Source organism: Acanthopagrus latus, chromosome 1 (assembly GCF_904848185.1).
Source record: "Acanthopagrus latus isolate v.2019 chromosome 1, fAcaLat1.1, whole genome shotgun sequence".
Taxonomy (NCBI): domain Eukaryota; kingdom Metazoa; phylum Chordata; class Actinopteri; order Spariformes; family Sparidae; genus Acanthopagrus; species Acanthopagrus latus.
Genome location: NC_051039.1, coordinates 11,830,989 through 11,852,881, shown reverse-complemented (window position 1 = coordinate 11,852,881; position 21,893 = coordinate 11,830,989). Strand labels below are relative to the sequence as shown.

The 21,893-nt window shown below is 40.6% G+C and overlaps 1 protein-coding gene across 2 annotated transcripts in view; it reads right to left on the bottom strand.

The window, feature by feature from the left end:
- The window catches only part of tbck (TBC1 domain containing kinase), a 44,553-nt gene that overhangs the window by 8,008 nt on the left and 14,652 nt on the right, over positions 1-21,893 (bottom strand). For both annotated transcript variants that reach the window (XM_037084267.1, XM_037084188.1), the window contains exons 22-24: positions 19,636-19,797; positions 11,032-11,204; positions 2,496-2,659 (exon numbers count right to left, since the gene is read on the bottom strand). In XM_037084267.1, coding sequence (XP_036940162.1) covers positions 2,496-2,659; positions 11,032-11,204; positions 19,636-19,797 — 499 coding nt within the window. The remainder of the gene's footprint in view (positions 1-2,495; positions 2,660-11,031; positions 11,205-19,635; positions 19,798-21,893) is intronic.

The window sequence follows — 21,893 nt, the reverse complement described above, 5'->3', positions numbered from 1 at the left end:
TGCCATTACAGAATCCTTGCTCTGCTCACTAATCCTTATTGATTAATGGCTCTTTAACCCCCTTGACAATTACCATTCCGCTTATGGTCTAAAGGGTGAGGCCCACTCCTTCAAGTCATCTGCATTGCTGACAGGCAGGGGTTTTCTGGGCCACTATGCACCTGGAGAAAAAAATAAAAGACCCCATTTCTTAATGCAATGTAGTATTTTTGTGCAGAGCTACAAAAGTAGATGGATAAATAGGCTATTAAATGTGACAAGCAGCTGAAATTCTTTTTTAATTTAGCGATTTACAAGGACGTTTCTTGTATGGGAGATTTTTTGTCATGCACATCATCATATGCATATCAATTGCTGACCTGTCGATGTCTTTTCAGTAGTAAACGAAAATAGTCTTCCGCTTTTTAGTTGAAAAGCTTTTTCAGATACCAGGTCATTGTTTTGTTTGAAGTTTCATTATTGTGCAATGCTAATTCATTATTTTAAGATAGTATCTCAAAATAACAAGTCTATTTCATCATTTTCAAGAGAGTTTCTTAATAATTTCGCAATACCATATCTTTATTCCTGAGATACTGTGTCACTATTTTGAAATACTAAGTCATTTCAAGACAGTAAGTCATCATTTTAAGATGCCAAGTCATTATTTCTGGATATTAAGTCATTATACCGAGATATTAAGTCATTACTTCAAGTTATTGAGTGATTATTTCAAATATGAGGTCGTCATTTTGAAATACCAAATCATTACTTTAAGAACATTTCTCCTGAAAATGACTTGCAGGGCCTGAAGTGCAAGTGGGCTTCCATAGCTTTCCATCCTAACAAAAGAGCTCCCCTTTTACATTTAGTGAAATTTAAAAACACGCCCTCATTGCATTCTACATTAAAATGTATCGATCATGATCATCAGCTGACTGTAAAAAAAATGACCCAGATTAAGCAATTATTTCATGAATAGGAATAAAGTCAAATATACCATTTACAAGAGGAAACTGTGTTGTGGCTGCATTTAGTCCAGGTTCACAGGCTAATCTCCACTGCTCTATCCCACCGTCTCTCAGACTGCGGCCTAACTGAATGTTGCAGCATCTGGCAGCACATAACTGGAGTAGATCAACCAGCCTGATTCTGCCTCTACTCGCCTTTGATAGGGACCAAACTGTTTTGTTCTCTGTGCCTGTGGTTCAGTTAAAAAAATTCTGCAAAACACTGGCACAAGGTCGAGAGGTAAGAGTCAGATCAGACGCACCGTGGGATCAAGACAAAGGCTTCCCTTCACGCGCACATTCCGCTGTGTACAAATGTAGTGTCTGTGTGAGTCATGGCCCTTCAACCTCACGCAAATAATTAATGAGAGGACTTTAGTCCATCGGAACAAAGTTGTACCCATCAGACTGGCACAGTTGTGACATTTTTGTGCCAAACAAGTGCAAACAGGACATAAAAACAATCCCCAATTCTGGAAAGCTTGAATCACACAGATTTTACTGGCATTCGCTTAAGCACCATGACCTTGCAAGTACCAGCTTGGTTCACCTGAGAGACTGAACAGAGACGCGCTTATCAGAGAAATGTCTCAAAGCGGAGGAGTCTATTTGTTTTACAGCCAGGTTTAATATAAGAGATCACTGACAAAAGATGCTGTGTACACAGTGGACACCAAGCTGAAGTTGGCATGATGTCTGTGCAGCCTAATATTTGTTTTTCTTGACCTTGTACTTGACAAGACAAATGACTAATTGTTCTTTTAAAGTTATTTATGAAGAAGTAGAGATCTACCGGTAGTCAAAGAATGTTTCTACTAGCTCCAAGAGGGTGAAATCCAGTCAGATTACCGCTTAAAAAACAAAACAAACAAGAAAAATCTTGTGCGATGGTCAGCAGCTTTGCAACCTTCTCCCCCCACTCACATCTTTCAGGTGCTGGAGTTTTGGGGACAATTTCTGTATATTTTCTGCACCTTTCATTTCTGACACTTGGACAACACTTCTTTTCTAGTACAACATGGCACTTAAAGCAGTGGCATTAAAAGTGAGCTGCACTTTTAATACAACACAACAGAATGAACAGAGATGAAAGAGTAACCAACCCTCCTCGCATTGATTCTCCTTCATTAATTACAAAAGGAGTTAAAACATTTAGACATGCACCGCCTTTTTGGTCAAAGTGCAAGACGTGATATTTATAAAAATAGAAAGCTTCAACTTGGTGCGAGTTTGCTGAAGTCAGTTTTACCGAAGGCAGCTTTATCTGTGACTTTCAACACTGCATATCTCTTACCAGCTTATGTTTAATGTCAGCAGAGAATTTGTTGTCTTTACTTCGATGGACACAATTCAGCATTGTTGTGCAAGTGAGCTCCAGTATGTGTGCAATGTTTCCTGATGTGCAGAAATTGAGCAATGTATTCACATGTTAAACTTCCATCACTATGGGCACCAGTAAGGGTCTGTTATGTATATTTCATGGCTACACAGAAATAATAAGGATACTCCTCCATGCTGCGGATGTCGACGGCGATGATTTTGGGCTTGCCGGTTTTGGTCCTTTTGGCAGGCCCGGCCAGTGACAGTTCACAGAGGTCGATTAAGTCCTCGGCCGAGATCCGGGGAGACACTTCTGCTTTCAGGTCACACAGCGCTAGAGGCTCCCGAGACTACAAGAAAAGAAAGTCACAGAGAGATCAGATGAGGAGGGAGAAAATTGTATTCAGGGCTTTTTAAAAAAAGAAAAAAAAAAATTCTGACTATAATTTGAATAATGGAATTTGGATACGTTTGTAAAATGACACAAAAGAAAAACGAAAGATAGTGTCAGACTGGATATTATTGTTACTTTCAAACCAGGAAACAGTGATTAGCCCTGAATGCCCATCTGTGTTAACCAGATCTCTGTGTATTAATTGAATACTTTACACGATCCTTTTTAAACCTGGTAGCTCATGAATCGCATTTCCTTATGAATTACCATAAAAAAAAACAACAACAAAGAAAACAGTATTACGGCTCAGAGAGCAGCGCAAATGACCAGCTGCAGTGACCGGAACATGGTCCTTTGCCTGTTTCCATGTGCACGGGCAAACGGACTCATTAAAAGCACAGAGCCTGTGGCATGGCTGCAGGGGACTGAACCCTGGTTTCTGAAAAGGTGAGCAAAGTAATACCTGTTCGTTTCCCAGATGCCCTGGAATCATTTTAAGCATAGAATATGAACAAATAATGAGGATGCTGACAGTTCCCCCCCCCCCCCCCCACTTTAAAGGTAAAAGCACCGAACACATTTATTTGTATTGTGATAATGAGCAGTCATTAGGCAGTCTGGTGCGTCTATTCATTGATATGCAAATTAAATAGGGGGAAAAATACTAACAGCATCATCTATGAATTTCAGCAGACTGTGTGGGAGCCATTTACAGAGCAGAGAAGGGCCAACTGCACGTCCAGCAGGTTAAGTGCCAAAACTCTGCCATCCATGAAATAAAATATTTGAAAGCAGCTAACTCCTTTGGCTAGCTGAACAATCTGCCGCCCACCCAACAGTGAAGAAGTCAGTGACTTCTGTGAGTCCAGAGAGGATTTTTAAAGATCTCTTCTTTCGGACAAGATTTAAAGTAACAATTCTGTGCTTGGTCCACCTGGACTAGTGCCTCAAAATCCAGGTACTATTACAGGAATGTGCTACTATTTTATACATACTTCTCCAATATAATCAATATTCGGCTTTGTGAGGAAAAATGGAAATATAAAGTTATATACTGCAAACAGTGGTGAACAGTATATTGTCTCAAATACTGTACTGAATACTGTACAGCGGACATTACTTAAGTGTTTCCATTCTATGCTACTTTAGACTTCAACTCCATTACTTTTCAGACAAAATGTTGTACTTTTTACTTCACTGCATTTATCCGACAGCAATTGTTTACTGTTACTTTGCAGGAATATGTCAGATTGTGTCAGGATTCAGAAACCGCGCCTTCGTACGAGCTGTCAGGACTTCTGTAAGGTTGTGATGTCACAGCTATACAGTCACAGCCCCCAGTGATGGCCACAGTATGAATGTTGTTGCAAAAGCACTGGCAGAGCTGATGCAGAAACACTGTAAGCAGTGCCTGCGAGAAACAATCAATCAGAGCAGACTGGACTTTTTGGGAAGGGGCCTTAAAGAGACAGGCGTTAAAACAAAGTGTTCAGACAGAAGGTGAATAGAGGTCCTACAGCGATAGAAAGTTTGAGTACAAACCTAAAAACATAGTATATGTAAGTAAATATGAAATTCAGGACTTTTACATATGAAGAAATGTGTTTTTACAGTATGGTACGGCTACTTCATCCACAACTGACTATTCACAGGTTTCAGAAATAGACTTAAATGAATTCATTCATTCTAATGTTTAATAGAACTTCACTACAACACTAACTCGTCTAAACTATAAGCATCTTAACAGGGTGTCAGTGAAGTCATTATCACATCTTTGCAGCAATCTCATTCACTAAAGGATTAAAGCATAAAGAAGAAATCATCGACTGGTGTTAAATCGACTTAAACTGTCTGTAATGCAATGTCTGACTGCAAGGGTTTACGATGGCGTGATACTGTATATATTCAAACTCTTGTGAAACTTGAATCTAGGCCGTGACTAGAGACATTCTAAAGCTTTTACATATCCTCTTTCAAAGGTTTTAAAACAATTGAGTTTCTTTTTCTGATTTGTACTCATAACCTGATTATCTCAAGAACTGATGTGAACCGTGATTATGGCAAAATATCTGTCTCAATTCTCCATAGTAACAATCTGTATGGATGTGTCCAAAGGGTGAAGTTTCACTCGGCTGCATCAACACAGGGTCAGAACGGGGAAGAGATCTGAGGGGCGGTGCATTGTTTTCAACAACAACTGTATTCTGCTCTTTTGGATTATCAACAGAGAGGTTGACAATAGCTATTCTAGGCCACACGAGAGAGCAGATCTGCATATTCATGATGGCTTATCTGCCATGACCAACAATTTGGTTTGTTGCAAAGAAAAAGTCGGTCACCTCTTTGATTTCTTTTCCAACTTTTAATCGTCTAACAACCTCGGAAGTAAAAACATACCGCATGGACAGAAAAATGGAAACAATTGTTCCTTTTTTGTTTCAACATCCCACATGCAATTACTAGTATCATACACATAATGTCAGTTTTTGTACCACAAAGTTGTTTGTGTTTTTAGTTAGTGGTTGGGTGGAATACTGAGCTGCTGTTTATTGACAAATATTTCAAAACTGCTTTGCCAACGATAGGGTGCTCAGATCCTGATACATTTTGTTTCATGGCAAATTCGGTTAGATGAAGGTCAAAACAAACAGCCACGCTCATTAAATAGATGGCATTTGAAAATAGTGCCATTTATCTCGTATTTCATCAAAATAATTTTCCAAAATGTTAGTGGATGTCAGCAGGTGTACCGATCAGGAAACCCTGATTATTATGCAATCCAAAGAGACACATACTAGAACCTAAAGCCACAAAATTACGAAAGTGTTGAGTCAATCCCTCCGTGTCACAACATGTTTAATAGGAAGCATTAATCACAGAACTCATACATGGGTGTACATTTCAAACCAAGATTTCAGTCTGATGGATTGACACAACCAGCTGACATGACGCTGACGGGAACTGACTTTGATGGAAACAAGGACAATCTCGCACTGACATGTTAATCATCTTTGACCTCCCTGCAAAAGCTGCGGTGGAGAGGTGGGCTCTGTGTCCAGCCCTTTCTCAGCAACAAACTGTACACTTTGCACAGCACAAAAATTCCCAAATACGTAAAAGACGTAATCATTTTTATCATATTCGTCGCACCAATGATCTGATTCCCTGTGTCTTTAATAAAGGTTTGAAATTAAATAAGCAAATTAAGAGACCAGATACCCCTCGTCTTCAAAAAAGACACCTGAGCTTCCCACATAAGCAGGCATGAAACCTTACTTCTGTGAAGCCAAGTGTATGCATTTCAATTGTATCTTGTTATTGAATGTTGATACTGAAATATCAAATCTGAATGGAAGACAGTTGCACATATCTGTGAAGCCACATTTTGGTGTTTTTCCAGTACATCTGCCTGCTTGGCAATGGTGGTGGTCAAGGGAGCGGCTGACAAAAAAACTCTTCCTCCTCATAGTACTAAGTAGCCACTGACAAATCTCCATCAATTCGGCGGCAAACACATTTCATTTTCTTTCAAATTCTTCACAATGATTTGAATCAGCGCAGCCAAAACTGCCAGTGGATTCAGCTGGGTCTCAACCTCTTGAGCATGCGGGGCTTTTCACTGTGATGAGCAATGATTACGGCAAGTCCTGGCAACCATCACAGGCTGATTTATCGCTGAGGCAGTGGTGAAAGCCACAGTTTTCATGCTGGCATGCATAAATCAGTCAACAAGCATAGTTTACTAGATATAAAGATACTGGTGTATGTAAAATACAATGTGCCCCCTGTTTCTTGCAGCGAGTTAAGAAAGTTAATGAGTTTATTGCTCCATGGGATCTATATACATTTAAAAAAAAAACAAAACAAAACAAAACAAAAAAACATACAGGAATAATAAAAAGCCTAAAAGCCCAGAGTATACACTTAACAGAAGTTGACAGATGAGTAGTAGTTAAGACAATGCACCACTGCCAATCTTTTCTGTACACATGAATGAAAAACGACTACGTGATAGACGGGTGTTCAGCAAACGTGTTGCATTTCATAACAGGAAAAATACACTTCTGTGCGAAGCCATCATCTAGGACCTTTCAATTCCTCCAAATCTTTACTCATCATTGTAAAAACACCCGAGGATTGCAGTAATCGGCTGATTTATGACGTGGGAGCAGAGGTCATGCGCTGTCCGGAGTGTTAACATCCTGTGAAGCTTCACATAAACTGGTCACACGGTGAACCGTTTTGGGTTTGACACAGCTCACGGGCCGAAAGCGGATGAGCACTTCAGACATCTACATTTGCTTGTCTGAGTGGCAACACCTAGAGATCCACTTCTCCCTTAACAAATGCACGTAAGTGTATCCACACACACAAAATATACTGACAGAAATAGGCAAAACATGCAGCCTGTCATTGCCTGAGGCTGACGGAGCACTGTGTGATGACTTAAATGTCATGACGAGCAGCGTGTGCCAGCTGAGGATGGCTTAATGACACTTTTGCATTTCACTGGACTGACAGTGACGAGCCTAAACTGAAGCCGCCGATAAGCAGGCACAAATCCTCAGCAGTGGTTTGTTTTTGTGTGAGTGCGTCAACACAGAAATATACTCACGGTACACAGTTGCCAAAAAACTAAAAAAACCCTGATCGGTTTGCATACCAAGCTAGAAACAACAGCGTTGCACAGCTCGGATATAGCTGATCTACGTTATGATATCCAACAACACAGTCTTCAGTGTTTAAGCATAACTTCGACAAAAAAACACTACACATATTTTGCCAAGTCTGCAGTCACACAAAGAGATGAAGAGCATAATTGAGGTCATGATCTGGGAAAAGTGCTGACAACAAATACCCCTTACTGTGGCCCCACACACACTCACACACACACACACACACCAATTTCCACACAGGGTTTTAAAGCAACGAATCCTCCCCAAGATTTTCATATACAGTACTGCCTGGTTTAAATCTGGCCACACAGCACTTACCAGTATGGCTCTGAGATGAATGATTATTCGCGGAAGGGACGGAAAAAGCAGCCCCCCCCCCCAACAATGTAAATTCACCTCTATTTCTGCTGACAAAAGACAGAATTTGAGTCCAGCTGTGGTCTTTGACAACTGACTTACAGTAGCTGAAGTATAGTGTTGCTTTAGTGTTGCATGAGCAACTTGTTCTGTGCTTTAGTTTGACGACTGAAACAGTTGGAGACAAAAATCGTAACACCGCACTTGGTGAGTTAATCATGAAAACCCACCTTTCAAATTGAGTAGTATGTACATGAAACACTAATGCAGTATGAGCTTTACTTGGGAGATTTATCACTGGAATATGTTATAGACCTAACACATATGACTACGCTCCTACAACCCTGATCCCAAATCGTTTTGGACACATGCTTAATTGAAAACAGTACAATATGATTAATGTTTTGCCTCATCAACTTCACTGAATTTTGTAAATGTGTGTTTATTCACCACACGGTTGTAGACAGGATGTTACTCTGTGGGGTTAGGATTCGGGGTTGTATATTTGGATATGTATATGTGGTGGACAAATCAACATTTAGAGTTTATCTACAGCCGACTACATGTCGGAGAGGTATTCTTTGCCGTGGCCATGCATTTTTTCTTTTCTCTTCTGTTATGTAGTATAAAGGGACTAAACTCTGTTTTGTCTAACAACCTTCATGTTTCTTTCTTATGTGAGGAAGAAGTCTGTCAGTGGTGGTTGGATTATATAACAGTTCAAACAACTTATCATTTCGTCAACAAAACAGTATATAAAAAGCTTCAAACTGCTACAGTATACCGCAGAGGTTTAATGTTGGATTGCATCATACACTGCATATTATAGAGGTGTTTATATGATTGTGTCTAAACCCTGTCCAATAACACAGGCCAGTTTTAGCCATACATTACAGCTATCATGCTGTACACATCACCCTACCTAATTGAGAATGCCCCATTCGCTCACAGTTCTACATGTTCATGGGTGCATGCGGTGGACAAATACTGAAAAAAAATGGAACCAGGAAGCATTCATGTTTACTCGCAGACATCCATTTGCTCAATTATTGAATTCCGAGCCTTGCCAGCTATTAGACGACAGTGAGCAAAACATCTGCTCATCCACAGGGAATGGCACTAGTCTCCCCTGCACACAGTCACCCCTGCATTTGGTTTATTTTGATTTCTCAAAGCTCTGCTTGAGCTGCCACAGAGGAGTCTGCACAAATCTGTACGTGAACATTATCAACACGCTATGTGAGGAACAAGACAATCTTACTTGAAGAACTAACTGGACACAAACTAAATCATTATCATAGATTTGTAAAATCACATGCACTTTCATGAGAGCATTTTTTTGCATTTGTTTTGCGATAAGAGGCTCAGAGACAAAGGAGAAGGAGAGCTTGTTTTCTCTAGTACAGTCACTCAGACCGAGCTGAGTGGACAGCATCTGTCCGGCGAGATGGATGTTTGCTCGCTACGAGGGCCGAGAATCTGCTGACAGAGCGTCCTGCTCTGTTACCAGAGAGACGGGCAACGGGAAAGCATGCAACACAATCATACAGCAAATAGAAATAAATAAAAAACATGAGTACAGTACTAGCTACATCGTGTTTTACAATATTTTTATAGAGTCAAGACATCATGGGAAACCACAGAAAATGGCTGAACCGACTATATACCTGTTGTCCTGCTTGTCTGCAATAATAATGAGTGCTGTGTTGCCTGAACGTTGAGCTGACACTAAATGTTTTTAAACACACACACAACTAACTTTTTATTTTAATGTGTTCCTTTAAATAAAAGGCCTAAAAATGCCTTTTATGAGAAGTTTAATACATCTAACTGCACAGCAACTGTACTGTAATGTTCTATCATTAGTGATTTAGCAACAAGACTGTGACGCCACCCAATCTGTGAGAGATTTTTCTTTGGAAACAATGACCCCTGTTCAAAGACAGCTGCCCTGAGAAAGATTGTAGAGAGGGCGCATAAATGTAAAAAAATAAAAAAAAAAATAATAATAATTAAAAAATAATAACATAGTGTATATATAAAATATATAAAATAAATTTACCTGCCACAGTCTTATCTGGAGAAAATACAGTAGTAGTCTTAAATGAATCTCTTTGAATGGAACAAAATAGACTGCACGTTGTCATATGTGACTTTCCATTAACCTTATTTTTTTTCGTTTCCAGTTTTCAGTTTTACTCTCGTCAAAATGCGTAGAAAAACAAACTATTTCACCGAGTCTGTTTTCAGGTCAGACAATAATCTGTGCCGACATGCGCAATATTGATTAATGAGCCAAGAAATTCTAGATTGGCATTCGACTTCTACTTTCTGTTTTTTTTTCTCTCTGCGGTCAAACTGTATAATTAGTTTGATGTGTGCTGTATGTGCCTGTGGTCAGTCCAGTGATGAACACTGACATTTCCAGGCACTCCTGCCTGAATGTCTTCTGAGGGAGAGGTGGGGTTCAGAAAGATGCGCCCATGGATCAATGCCACCACCCACCCATTTCTCATTCAGCTTCGGCTGAATGAGAAAGATTACAGCAATCACTTGCGCACACAGCAGATACGGCCGACAGGCCATGTGCGCTTTCTGGACACGATGCATTCAGGTGTGAAAGGCAAACAAGGCTGCGCCACAAATACTAAACATAGACAAAAAGCCCTTTGTGAGAGACGGCATCGTGTCAATAAACACTTCTCAGAACTATGAATCAACACTTTTCATGTCAGTTTGTTTGAATACACACTTGCTTTATAGGCTTACTTATCTTTAATTCCACATATATCTGTTTGTGTATGCTCAGAGGGGCGGACATCTTGCCCTTGCCCCTACAAACTTCAGCAAAATTAATCTAATTTAAGATAATGTATTTTTGTTTATTGCTAAGTGCTTTACTGTACACTGCAACAGTATTTTAAAAAGTGCTATATTAAAAAAAAAAAAAGTTTTACTTTATTTATGCTGAGACATTTGCAATTGGGTGACTGTTTGTATTTGTTAGGAGAAATAAACAAATCGATATTCGGCCACTTTGGGAATTAAAGGGGTTGCCATGTACTGTGTTGATCATTAAACTGTAACTTTTGATTCCTGAGGAACTCATTCTAACATGAAAAATCAATACAGCCTAACCGGCCAGCTGGAGCCACTCCGCTGTTCTCCAGTAAGGTGCTGATTATTGAAAAGAACAGGTGTCGGGTAATGTGCAGTAGGGTAAACATTTATGGCACTTTCTGTTTTAGTCTACATGTGTGACTGTGTGCGTGTGTGTGTGACGAGTAAACCTCACCAGGTCTGTCTTGGGCATGTCCTGATAGTCAGACGAGTAGTACGTTGCCGTTTTCCCAAAGCCATTGTCACAAGCAGCCTTCGGCGGCTGAGCATGTTGACGGTATGTCGCGCTCTTTGGAGTCCAGCAGAAGAGGGTGATGGATTCACGAACACAGCGCTCAATGTCAATTTCTGTGCAACAAAAATGGAGAAATTTGAAATTTTTACTTGTCCGTGTTGAAGTTGAAAGTCAAAGCAAAGTCATGAACAAGAGAGTAGCCAGCGTACTGTATTGCTTGCTTCATTCATGTTTTGGAAAAGTTGATATGGCCACCTCGAATGGCCACTTGAGGTTGGCTCCAAAAGAGAATCAATCCCCACAGACCCCGCTGTTAAAATACACAGCTTAACAGCAGAAGAGTTTTACATTTTCCTTACTTGAATCGAGGGCCTAAGGACAGGGGAAGTTGTTTGCGTGTGTATGTGATTGTGATTTTTGGCTATATAAATAAAACTGATGTGATCTGATTTGAAATAAATGTGTTTTTTAATTGTTCATTTTCTGTTTTAATTTCTAGATTATATCCTCATGTGACTTTTACTTTGACACAGTGGCTATTCAACCTAAAGGCTAGCGCGCTTAACCTTAGCATGCTTACTAACCACTTAGCAGGTGTAACGTTTCATCAATCACCATCTTAATGAAGCCTGTCAGCATGCTAACAATTGCGAGGTAGCACAAAACACAAATGAGCTGAGGTTGGTAATCAAATCTTTAGAAGGAAATTTGTTAAGAACAAATGAGAAAGTGTTGAACGAATAAACATTTTGACCTGATGGTGACACTAAATGAAAACTCAGAGGATCAGCAAAGTTATTACAATTAATCCCGAGGGGGAAATTACAGCAACAATTCAACAGCAGTCCATTCAAGTTTTCTACACAGAAGCAAAAAAAAAAAAAAAGAAAAAACCTAAGAGTTTTTGACTAATCTCTCACTTTTTCAATTACCACTGATAGCAATTTACTTCAACAAATTATTCAAAGTCTGTCTGAGAAGATGAATCAATGAAAATATTGAGTGTAAAGCGTGCAAACTGAAAAAAAAAAAAAAAAAAATTGCAATTCCCTCCCTTGAATCACACATAATTCATAAAGGATTATGTAAATGTAGTGTGGGAGGTTGAGTTGCAGAAGTGAGCAGCTTGACCTTGGCATTTTGCAGCCATTAATAATCTTAAGTAGTCATCCAGCAGAGCCAGTGGCTCTCTAAGATAATAACTGCCCGTCGTTTAGCGGCTGTCCCTCATCTGAGCTCGAGCCCTGAAATGGGTTTATAGTGCAAAGTAAAATTTCTTCTCTTCTCCCTAATGCCTCTCCAGCACTATACATCCTTCTCCTGGTGCTCGCGTCGAGAATAGAGCGGATTAGGGAACAGGGACTCACTGGATTAGCCGAGGATTTGGGTATATTAGGAATTCTTTCCTTCACAGTCGTTCACACTGACAGCCTCCCTCTTTCACTCCCCTTTTTTTTGGTGGATAATAAGCAGGTCTGGCTAATGAGTGTTCCTTGGTGTGACCTGCACCTGGCCCGGGCTTAAGTGAAATTATATAGAAGATGTATCTTTCTCCCCATCCCGTCCCACAGAGGCATCAAGCTTAGGGGGGTTGTCAGCTCTCTGGGGCTGGGACCTCACAGACTCAGTTACAAGGTTCATTCCAGTGAAAAACACACTGGTGGTCTGAGATTCCTCACAGACAGGCTCACAGGCAGTTCAGGGAAACACATTTTCCCTCCCTAGGGCGACGAATGCTGCATGCAATCACTCCTCCTGCTCAAAGAGGCAGGAATGAGGAAGAGGAGATTGATAGCGGTTTAAACAAGCCCTGGGCTCAGCTGGGCATTCCGAGGGAGCCAATTCTGTTAAGGAGCAATTTTTCTTTTTAGTCAGACAAAATTACATTTTAGTAATTATGTATAGGCGCTGATTGTGGGCTATGATTTGCTGCCACAAATAGTAGAATGGTATGATTAGTTAAGAGCATCTCGAGGGCTTCATGGAACTGGATTGCGGTCCGGAGGAAGATAGACCTGACAATAATGGAAAGAAGAGATAATGAAAGCCAAAATAAATAGCTGATGCTTTTTAATGTTTCAACCTTTAATATAACAAACACAACATGGAAATGACTCATGATTAGATTACAAAGCTGACCATCAGTAATCTTGGCAGTTCCCATATCCCCCTTTTTAAAAAAAAAAACATTTTTCATTGTAAACCGTAATGACACTGATAATATTCGGTGGATTATGCATGCTGGAAGGGTTATTCCAATGATTGCTTGTTTTTATTTTCATGTGGCTTTATAGGATGCATGCATTATTCATGGAAAACAACACTTAAGTTGCCATAATTAGTCTCTACTTAACACTGCCCTTTCTGTCATCCATCAATGTCTGCTGCTTTCATTTATTTCCCATCTCACACCAAGAGGTCAGTCCAAACTGGGTTTATCCGATATCAATGGGTTGGTGCTGTTCCCAGAACATCATAATTGACAATTGACTGCTGTGATGTCATAGCCATGTGACTCGTGTTGCTGCAGGACAATCATTTCAATTTATCCAAATTGTCCTAGTTCACTTATTAATCTCCTGTTTTTCGGTTGTCTATCCCAGTTTGGTTAGGTTAAGGCAACAAAATTACTTTTTTAAGTTTAATGGCAGATGGTTTGGGATTAAACTTATCCAATTACAATGTTAACCACATGTTAGAAAGGATAGCTTCTCCAATGTGCATATTCAGTTTCAACAGCAACAACATTTTTGTACAAACTTGTAGTTAGTTCTATGCCTCTGCACAGCAGTCAGTGGTTCCTGAGGTATGGTGTCGAATAATGGCCATACAATTTTTATACATTTGCATATACCATTTTTGTCATACTTCTCATGTTAAACTGTTGAGGATTGTGTGACCTTATCGCGAAGGGATCACACCAGCCATAATGTCCATACTATTTCCTAACCCATTACTTCCAGCAGCACCCTTCAAACTCAGCCTTCATTTTGACCTCAACTACACACCTGGAACGTTTCTTCTTCTGCGGCAGTTCTTGCTACAGAGTGTGACTCCAGGACCACATAATGTCACAATGACATGCATGGAAGGGCGCACACACACACACACACACACACTGACAAGGTGAAAACAATAACAGCCACGATGTTGTGGCTGGTAAAAAAAAAGAACCTTTTTAGTTATGCATGCCTGATCCTTGATGATGTGGCCAAATGATAAAGACGCACGCTGCATAGATGCACCAGCAAAAACGGAGGGGACCATTGACCTTTTCAAAGTATTGTCTATTTATCATAGGAATAAAAAAACATTATTATAATATAATAATATATCAAAACAATTATTATTGTCGATGTTGCAGCTATTCTCAATTAAATATGTCTCTTTTTGATCAGTTTAGGAAAAATATATTCAGTCATAAAGTCAATAACCATCGAGACTATCTATTACAGATTTCATTTTTACAGTTTAAAATTCATTTTTCACATACATATATATGTACATATCATCAAGCACTGTCAGTCTCACTTTGAAAATAAAACCTCTATACGTATTATACTTCATACACTTATTTTAAACACAAGTCCTGTCTCTTCTTTCCCTTTATTTGTCCAGCATGGTTGTCCAATTATGCCATTCCTGTGTAAGAACTTTGAGAGCAATTTCAAAAACTGAATTACGTGTACAAATACTTGGTCATAAAAAACCTGACTCTAATTTTTAAATATAATTTTAGACTTTTCCTTTGCCAAAGTAGCTTATTGCATTCATAAGGAAATTTTGTCTGCTTGTTTTGTTGCTTTTCTAGCATGAAATTGTAAACAGAGCAAGCGGTGAGTCCTCTGAGAGTGTTGGTTGCACACTGGAACCACTCAGACAAACTACAAGTCAGCATTATTCATTTAATTTTACAGTTCCCAATGTCATAAAACCCTCTGTCGGTCATCTCAAATGAGAATGTCTGCTCCCCTGAGGTTGAAGTATTTTTTTTTAGACATAGCTTAAGTTAAACCAGATCAATAATTTCAAGAACCCAATGGATACTATCCAAGTTGCCTGCGAAAGGATTTAATCTTATTTTATTTGTCCTCCACATCAGACTATGGGCCAAATCCCTAAATGTAAATTGACCTAATATACGTGCCATGCCAACTCTGTCAAGCACTCCCAACACTAAACCTTCAACATCGATGTCCGACCTCCCCTCCTTCTAGGTGTCCCTGTATGCAACACTGCCTCGAGCACTTTGAGCAGCTCTTGGTTGTTTCTCTCAGAAGTAAACGTTTATAACTAGAGCTCATCAGTTCTCTGCCCAGCTCTGCTCACTGAGACAGATGCTAATGTCCCGTGAAGGCAAATGCCGCTGCATCATCAGTAAACACACGGTTCCTGTCAGCCGGAGAGCCTCTCTGGTCCATTGTGAATCAATGAAGTCTCCAAACAAGAGAAAGTTATAGATCGCCCGAGGCTTCGAGACTAAGCAAATGGGAATCACAAAATGAGATTAATTGCTATCAAATGGCAAGCTGAGATGTATTGCTGGCTTCCAGGCAAAATGTTGCAGCACCTGTTATACATTTAATTTTATATCAGAGTCTGATATACTGACATCATTCATAAAACTGTAAATAATTCAGCAATATTTCAGTCTTTTGTTACGGTCCGGGAAGTCAGGATGACTTCAGTAACATCTGTGTAAAGAGCAAGTTGCTGAGTTACAGCGCACATATCTTAACAGACACATTGACAGTTTGCGCGAATCAGTGTATGAACATGACCTCATAGTCTGTATCAGTTCCTTTAAATCTGGACCCCTTTTCTTCAAAGAAATATCGGCAACTATAGACTTCACAGTGCTATGCGTAATAGGCTTGTCACTGAGAATTATTGTCACTGGCCCCATTTACTGCCTGGAAGGAGGTAAAGAGAGTATGTGTGCGTGTCTGAATCATTTAAGAGCCACTGTCCTGTAACGTTATCTTGACTGTTAACTTTTAGTCCGACAGTTTGCAGGCAGGAATAGAGAGGGAGAGCAGACTTTTCTTTTTTATTTCACAACTAAATGTCACGCCTACTTATGCATATTTCAAAGTTCAGCTCTTTCTGGTAACCTTAGATTAAGTCAGAATGTATAATGCATAGTCCTTTACCTTTTTTAGCACTGACACAGCCGTCACCAGTAAAAAGAAAAGGGGCTTCCATCATGCACAGGCTAAAATTAGCGCAAATGTCAATGATGATGTGAACCTGACATGAATGGTGCAAAGTGGGAAATGCTGTGCTCCAACAGAACGATTCAGTCCAAAACGGCTAGACGCAAGAACAGTGTAAACACATTCAAATCAGTTTTGTCCTAAATGTTTTGAGCAGGATTCAAAGAGACAATCTTTTTCTCTTTGATTCCTTTTTCCTTGCATGACGCATAAACTAGATTGAGTGTATTTTTCTTCTTTTATAATGGCCGGCCAGTAACAGGGTATGTTTTTCTGGCTTCCCACATGCCGCTCCTGTGGTTACAAGCACGTGGAGCATGTGGAGTCTGCTCTGAAACAAATGAATGTAAGCCCCGGTTGTATGAGGACATCGATTCTACACGGCTGATGGCAGAAAGGAGCAGGTGCAGACCACAAATCATAGGTTATCTACTATTACTCAAGTGTGTGTGTGTGTGTGTGTGTGTGTGTGTGTGTGTGTGTGTGTGTGTGTGTGTGTGTGTGTGTGTGTGTGTGTGTGTGTGTGTGTGTGTGTCTACTAACAAAACTAGCTTGGCTTTTGTCTTTAAGGGAAAAGACTAAAATCTGCATTCATTCCCATATGAAATTACTTTGTAGTAGTCATGGGTAGTGATGGACTCATTTTTGCCCTTTTTCTGATGTAATCCTATGACATACATTGAATTTAAGGACTCCAATGCATAAGTGACCATCACAACATTGTAACTTGCCTCTGTGCCACTTTCAACTTTTCCCTTTTTTTCTTCCACATTTCTGATGTTAAACATGAATGGGGGGGGGCATGTTGCATGAGTTGATTTGTCATTTAGCCCTAAAGTACAGCTGAGTCAGCTGAGAAAGGCATTAGTTTTGCAAGAATCTGTTCAGGACCCCCAACCTAGCATGGCTAAAGAAACAAACAGCGCACAATCCAGGCCAATAAGCCCCCAGTAGTTAGACCTTCTCTGTTATTTGGTAAAGGCGATAAGTACTGTGCTAAACCGTGTCATATTCATTTGGATTAAGCAGTCTGTTTCTGTAACAAGTTATATAAAATCTTGAGTGTGAACCAGAACTAAACTGGAAGCTAAAGTAAACAAGTCTTGTTCGAGGTCAGGCTGCATCCCAGAATTCATCCTAATATAGTTTAGAGAAAGTGCCAGATACTACACTGTAACTACCCAGGTATACACAAGCTGCGATAATGAGGCTGGCAATGATATACAGGAACGAGCTGGCAGCAGTAGCCACTCTCAGGAAAACATGCCAAAGAAGCTGACTGCAGCTCCAGGCCAACATATTTTACCTTTATAAGGAGAACTGGCTCTCCTCTTCCCTTCCGCCCAATCACATGAATCTGCTGGACTTAGGCAGTAAAACACAGTGAAGTATGGCAACACTGGATTTAGGCAGAAGGGGAGGCTGCTGCTGGCCTTAGTTTACAGAGCGCTCCAGCAGCCCCGTTTGGACAAATCGTCCCTGTCTCTGTTAGTTTAAAAACCCCAATGTCATTCTGCCTTTCGGTGTGGGAAAAAAAAGGGCTAAGCAGCCTTTGGAAATAGAGTTTTAAAGTGAAATTCTCTGAGATATACCCCGGGCAAGAAGTACATTCTGAAGACATATATTATGAATGTCGATCTCGGATTTTATGTCACCGATGCTTTGGTGAATGCTTTGTGCATCCAAAAAGGAGCAGTAAAGAGGGCACGCATTAAGAGACACTGTTAGAAATCTTCACTCTGGGTGGCACATGCAGCCGACAAAACCTTCAAAGTCCCTTGGGCAGAGTGTCACCGTCTTCCTACAGCACATAACAAATTCTTAGACTGGGAGTCAGTCTGTTAAAAAGGACCTTAACAAAACACATTCAATCATCAGAGCGAGGCTAATAAGTATGCATACCCATCAAACTGCTTTGATTAGAATCAAGCCACTGAATTCCCCCTTGATTTGTCGGCCCTCCTCCTGTGTCTTTTATGAAAAAGAGGAAGCAATGAATCCTCTTGCCTGTAATGCACTGATGCCTGTAGGGATTAACCACCATATTGCATAGTTTAAAGACTATATTTCAATATTTGCCACCAAAACGCCCACCTCCTACAGCTCATTTTTGCACTGCGGTGACATTTCACTTGTGATGGTGTATTGAGGGGTTAAAGACCTGTAATTTAGAATGTCTGTCATTATTCGTATTGAAAAAGTAAAAACACATGCAGGTGCATCACGTGTGGTGGTTCTTCACCGATTTTTGCAACACCGTTTTGCCGTTTCATACCGCAGCTCCTTCAGCCTGTGTGGCGTGCAGTTTTTAAGACAAATCTCAGTATCTTTTTTTTTTTTTTTATTGTGCTTCAGGCATCCTGCTAGCCTCACATCCCCAAGCTAACCCTTGACTTTATTTATTTACATGTATCTCCTTTCCTCGCATGCATAATCCTGCATTTGTGGCTCGTAGTGCCACTTCGTCTCTCTGGTTCATAACGTCGAGGGGCTAAACAGTCCACGTCGGCTGAAGATGGGAGTTAAAGCCCTGAATGGAAAATGATAAACGATGGGAATGCTGGAAAACCACAAAGGTTGTGATCGCTGCTGCAAAGAATTCCCACGGCGCGGTGGGGTTGGCTGTTCGACAGATGCAAAGCAGAGTGGGGCAAGCCTAGAGCACATCAAGGAGGGCGTATGTCTGTGTATGAGCGCAGAGCTGTCGGCTTTGAGGATATCATCAGCTCAATCACATCAGCTCCCATTAGTGCTGGGAGGACTGAAAACAGCCTCGTGCAAAACGCCGGTTGATGATGCAGATGGCTAACCGTCGAGTCAGGTTTAAGGAAGGCAGAAAAAACATCTGTTTTTACTTGTTTACAAATGTAGAGGTGCCACAGCTTCATGCACTCAATTAAAGTAGCGTCATGTAACTTTTTTATGTAAAAGTAACGGCTTCAAAATAAATTTGATGGCACAGTGTCTTGCAACAGGGTCAGGGTTAGGGTTATAATGGTATCTCTGTCTCAGCCACTCCGCCCCCCATCACTCTGCACTATTTAACTTCAGGGAGCAGCTAGGATCAGTGTTACACAGGTTTACTCCAAGATACAAGTTTTCAACACATGACATTGTGATGATGTAACAAGTTTTCTTTGTAGTTAGCACCTACATATCGTCTGACAAATTGTTACAGAACGCTGGGATTCATATTTATGACAGTGGTCAGAAACTTACATAATACATAAGTTTGCTTTAAATCATGAAATATGCTATTTCTTGTTCTAACCAAATAACATTTTAAGATAAAAGGGACAAGGATGTAAACACCAGCTCATGCTCCTACCTGGCAGGTCAGAGAAGAGCAGGATACACTCATTGAAGCCATTAGCCAGGAGACGGTCCCTGAGCTGCTGCAATATGGCCACGCCGATACAGAAGGGAAATGAGGAGTTACCCAGCAGCAGTGTGTCCCACAGGTGGAAGATCTTGTGCAGCGGGAACACATCTGTACAGAAATAAACACAACAAAGGAGAAAATTCACAAAATGACTGAATGCCTGAAAAGACAAATCCCTCGAGGGATGCACAATGGGCTCCTGCGAGCAGGACAATGGCTTGCAACATGCACACAGTGCAAAATGTGGAATCAGTTAGGATATAATGAGTATGATTTGCATGTGTATAGCGCATTTACTTAACATGGCTGTATGGTTTTAAAATGGGAAGCTCGCTAAGCAACAATGTGCATTGGCGAGGTTGCCTGGAGGCATAGTTTGATGAGGGGGAGGCAGCTGGGAAAATGTTTCTAGGTGGGTGTTGTTGTGGAAAAATGACAGGAGGAACATCAGGGGGCTAAGAAGCTTTAGAGCAGGGAACCTGCACACGTTGTTTCAAGCCAAATAAAACCACATCCTGATGATGTGTCCCACTGCAGTTAGTATTTTAGACATATCACTCTCAGTATTCGAAAATGTAATGCTTCCTTCCTGTTGAGATTTATGCATGAGAACCAGTACAGTCCACCTGTTTATATCATCTCGGGGTTTGTTAAGGGGGATGAAAGGCAGTAGACGTGTGTGGGCAGAGTGCGACTGTAGTGAGGCTGAGGAGAAAATACCTCAGAGGGTCCGCGCCACATTAGCAGTCAGCAGAGCAGACTGGTGCATGTGAGTGACAGGCGGTGTGTGTGTGTGTGTGTGTGTGTGTGTGTGTGTGTGTGTGTGTGTGTGTGTGTGTGTGTTTGTCCGTGTGTGAATGGAAGATGACCCTCCAACCTTGTCTCATATTGGATGGGGGGGCATTAGCAGTCAGAGGGGCACATCTCCTGAATACTGGACTCACATACTGCCTCAGGGGGAGGATAAGGGGTAAAAGGGTCACACCTCACAGTCCTCGTCCCTCCGGTGGCCTGTGTGAGCGCGCGTGTGTGTGTGTGTGCGTGTGCTGATTTAGCCAAAGAGTGAAACATCCCACTGCAAAGCTCGAGCCCCAAATCAATTCAGCTACAATTAATGTAAATCACAGGTCCTGTCTGCAGAGTAGCCAGGTTCTAATGCAACTATCCAAAAGGCCAAAAGTTATTCCAACACTTGTACTGAACGATGGGGCTGTATCTAGAAGACAAGGAGGTTAATTGCATATCATCTAATCTGTAGCAGTAATCTGTGACCCCTGCTAACAGCTTCATATTTTAGAGCTCCAAACAACACTCTGTGGAAAGATAAAAGTGTAATGCTGCCATCTACTAACAAAACCGCATGCTGCTGAGAGCCAGCCAATGTAAAACTTTTATGTACCTCTGCTGCAGCACAGAAGGTGAAATGACTCATATATGATGCTAACTGGAGTCTTTGCATTTCTGCTATTACACAAGCGAACCTGCAATCATTTCTGCAATCTGTAACTTGTCTCTATAGGACTACAAGAACATTATTTATTTTTTTTTTAATTCTGTCGAACTATACGACTCATAGGTGTCAAAATTAGTTACAAATAGTTAATGATCTCAGCAGAGACAAAAAAAATATGGATATACCCAGATTCAAGTAATCTTATATTTGGCAAAATTACATTTTGCACAGTAACATATAATCTGAATGTGTTCTTGTAAAATGATAATGTTAAGCAAAGTTGGCATGCAGCATCTCAAACATTTTGAACAGATGTGCCCAAACTTTTCCCGCCAAAAGTAAAACCTATTAGTAGGCCGGGCCACGAGCGAAGGGCGTAACCTAACTGTACTGTAATGGTATGTTGTAAAGATGTTCCCTTGATTGACTGACTTCCTGTGCAACACTTCTCAACACTCTCACAATACAGCTCAGCCAGTCTGAACAGAAGTTAAACGTTACAAGCTTCACAACAGGCAGCAGATACTGCTTGGTTATTAAGATGGATTCTTTTATATCATACATGTTGCTATTTGGTTGTTGAGTACAAATCTAATCCTGTATGTATGAACATAGCTCTGAAAAGAGTCATCATGAGGTCCACTAAAAAGCTGCTCTTGAACTTCGATTAAGAAGGCAAAGATTCATGGGAAGGATGTGGTATGTAAATCTAATTTAGGACACTTAGGGTGGCAAAAACAAAGATGGCTTA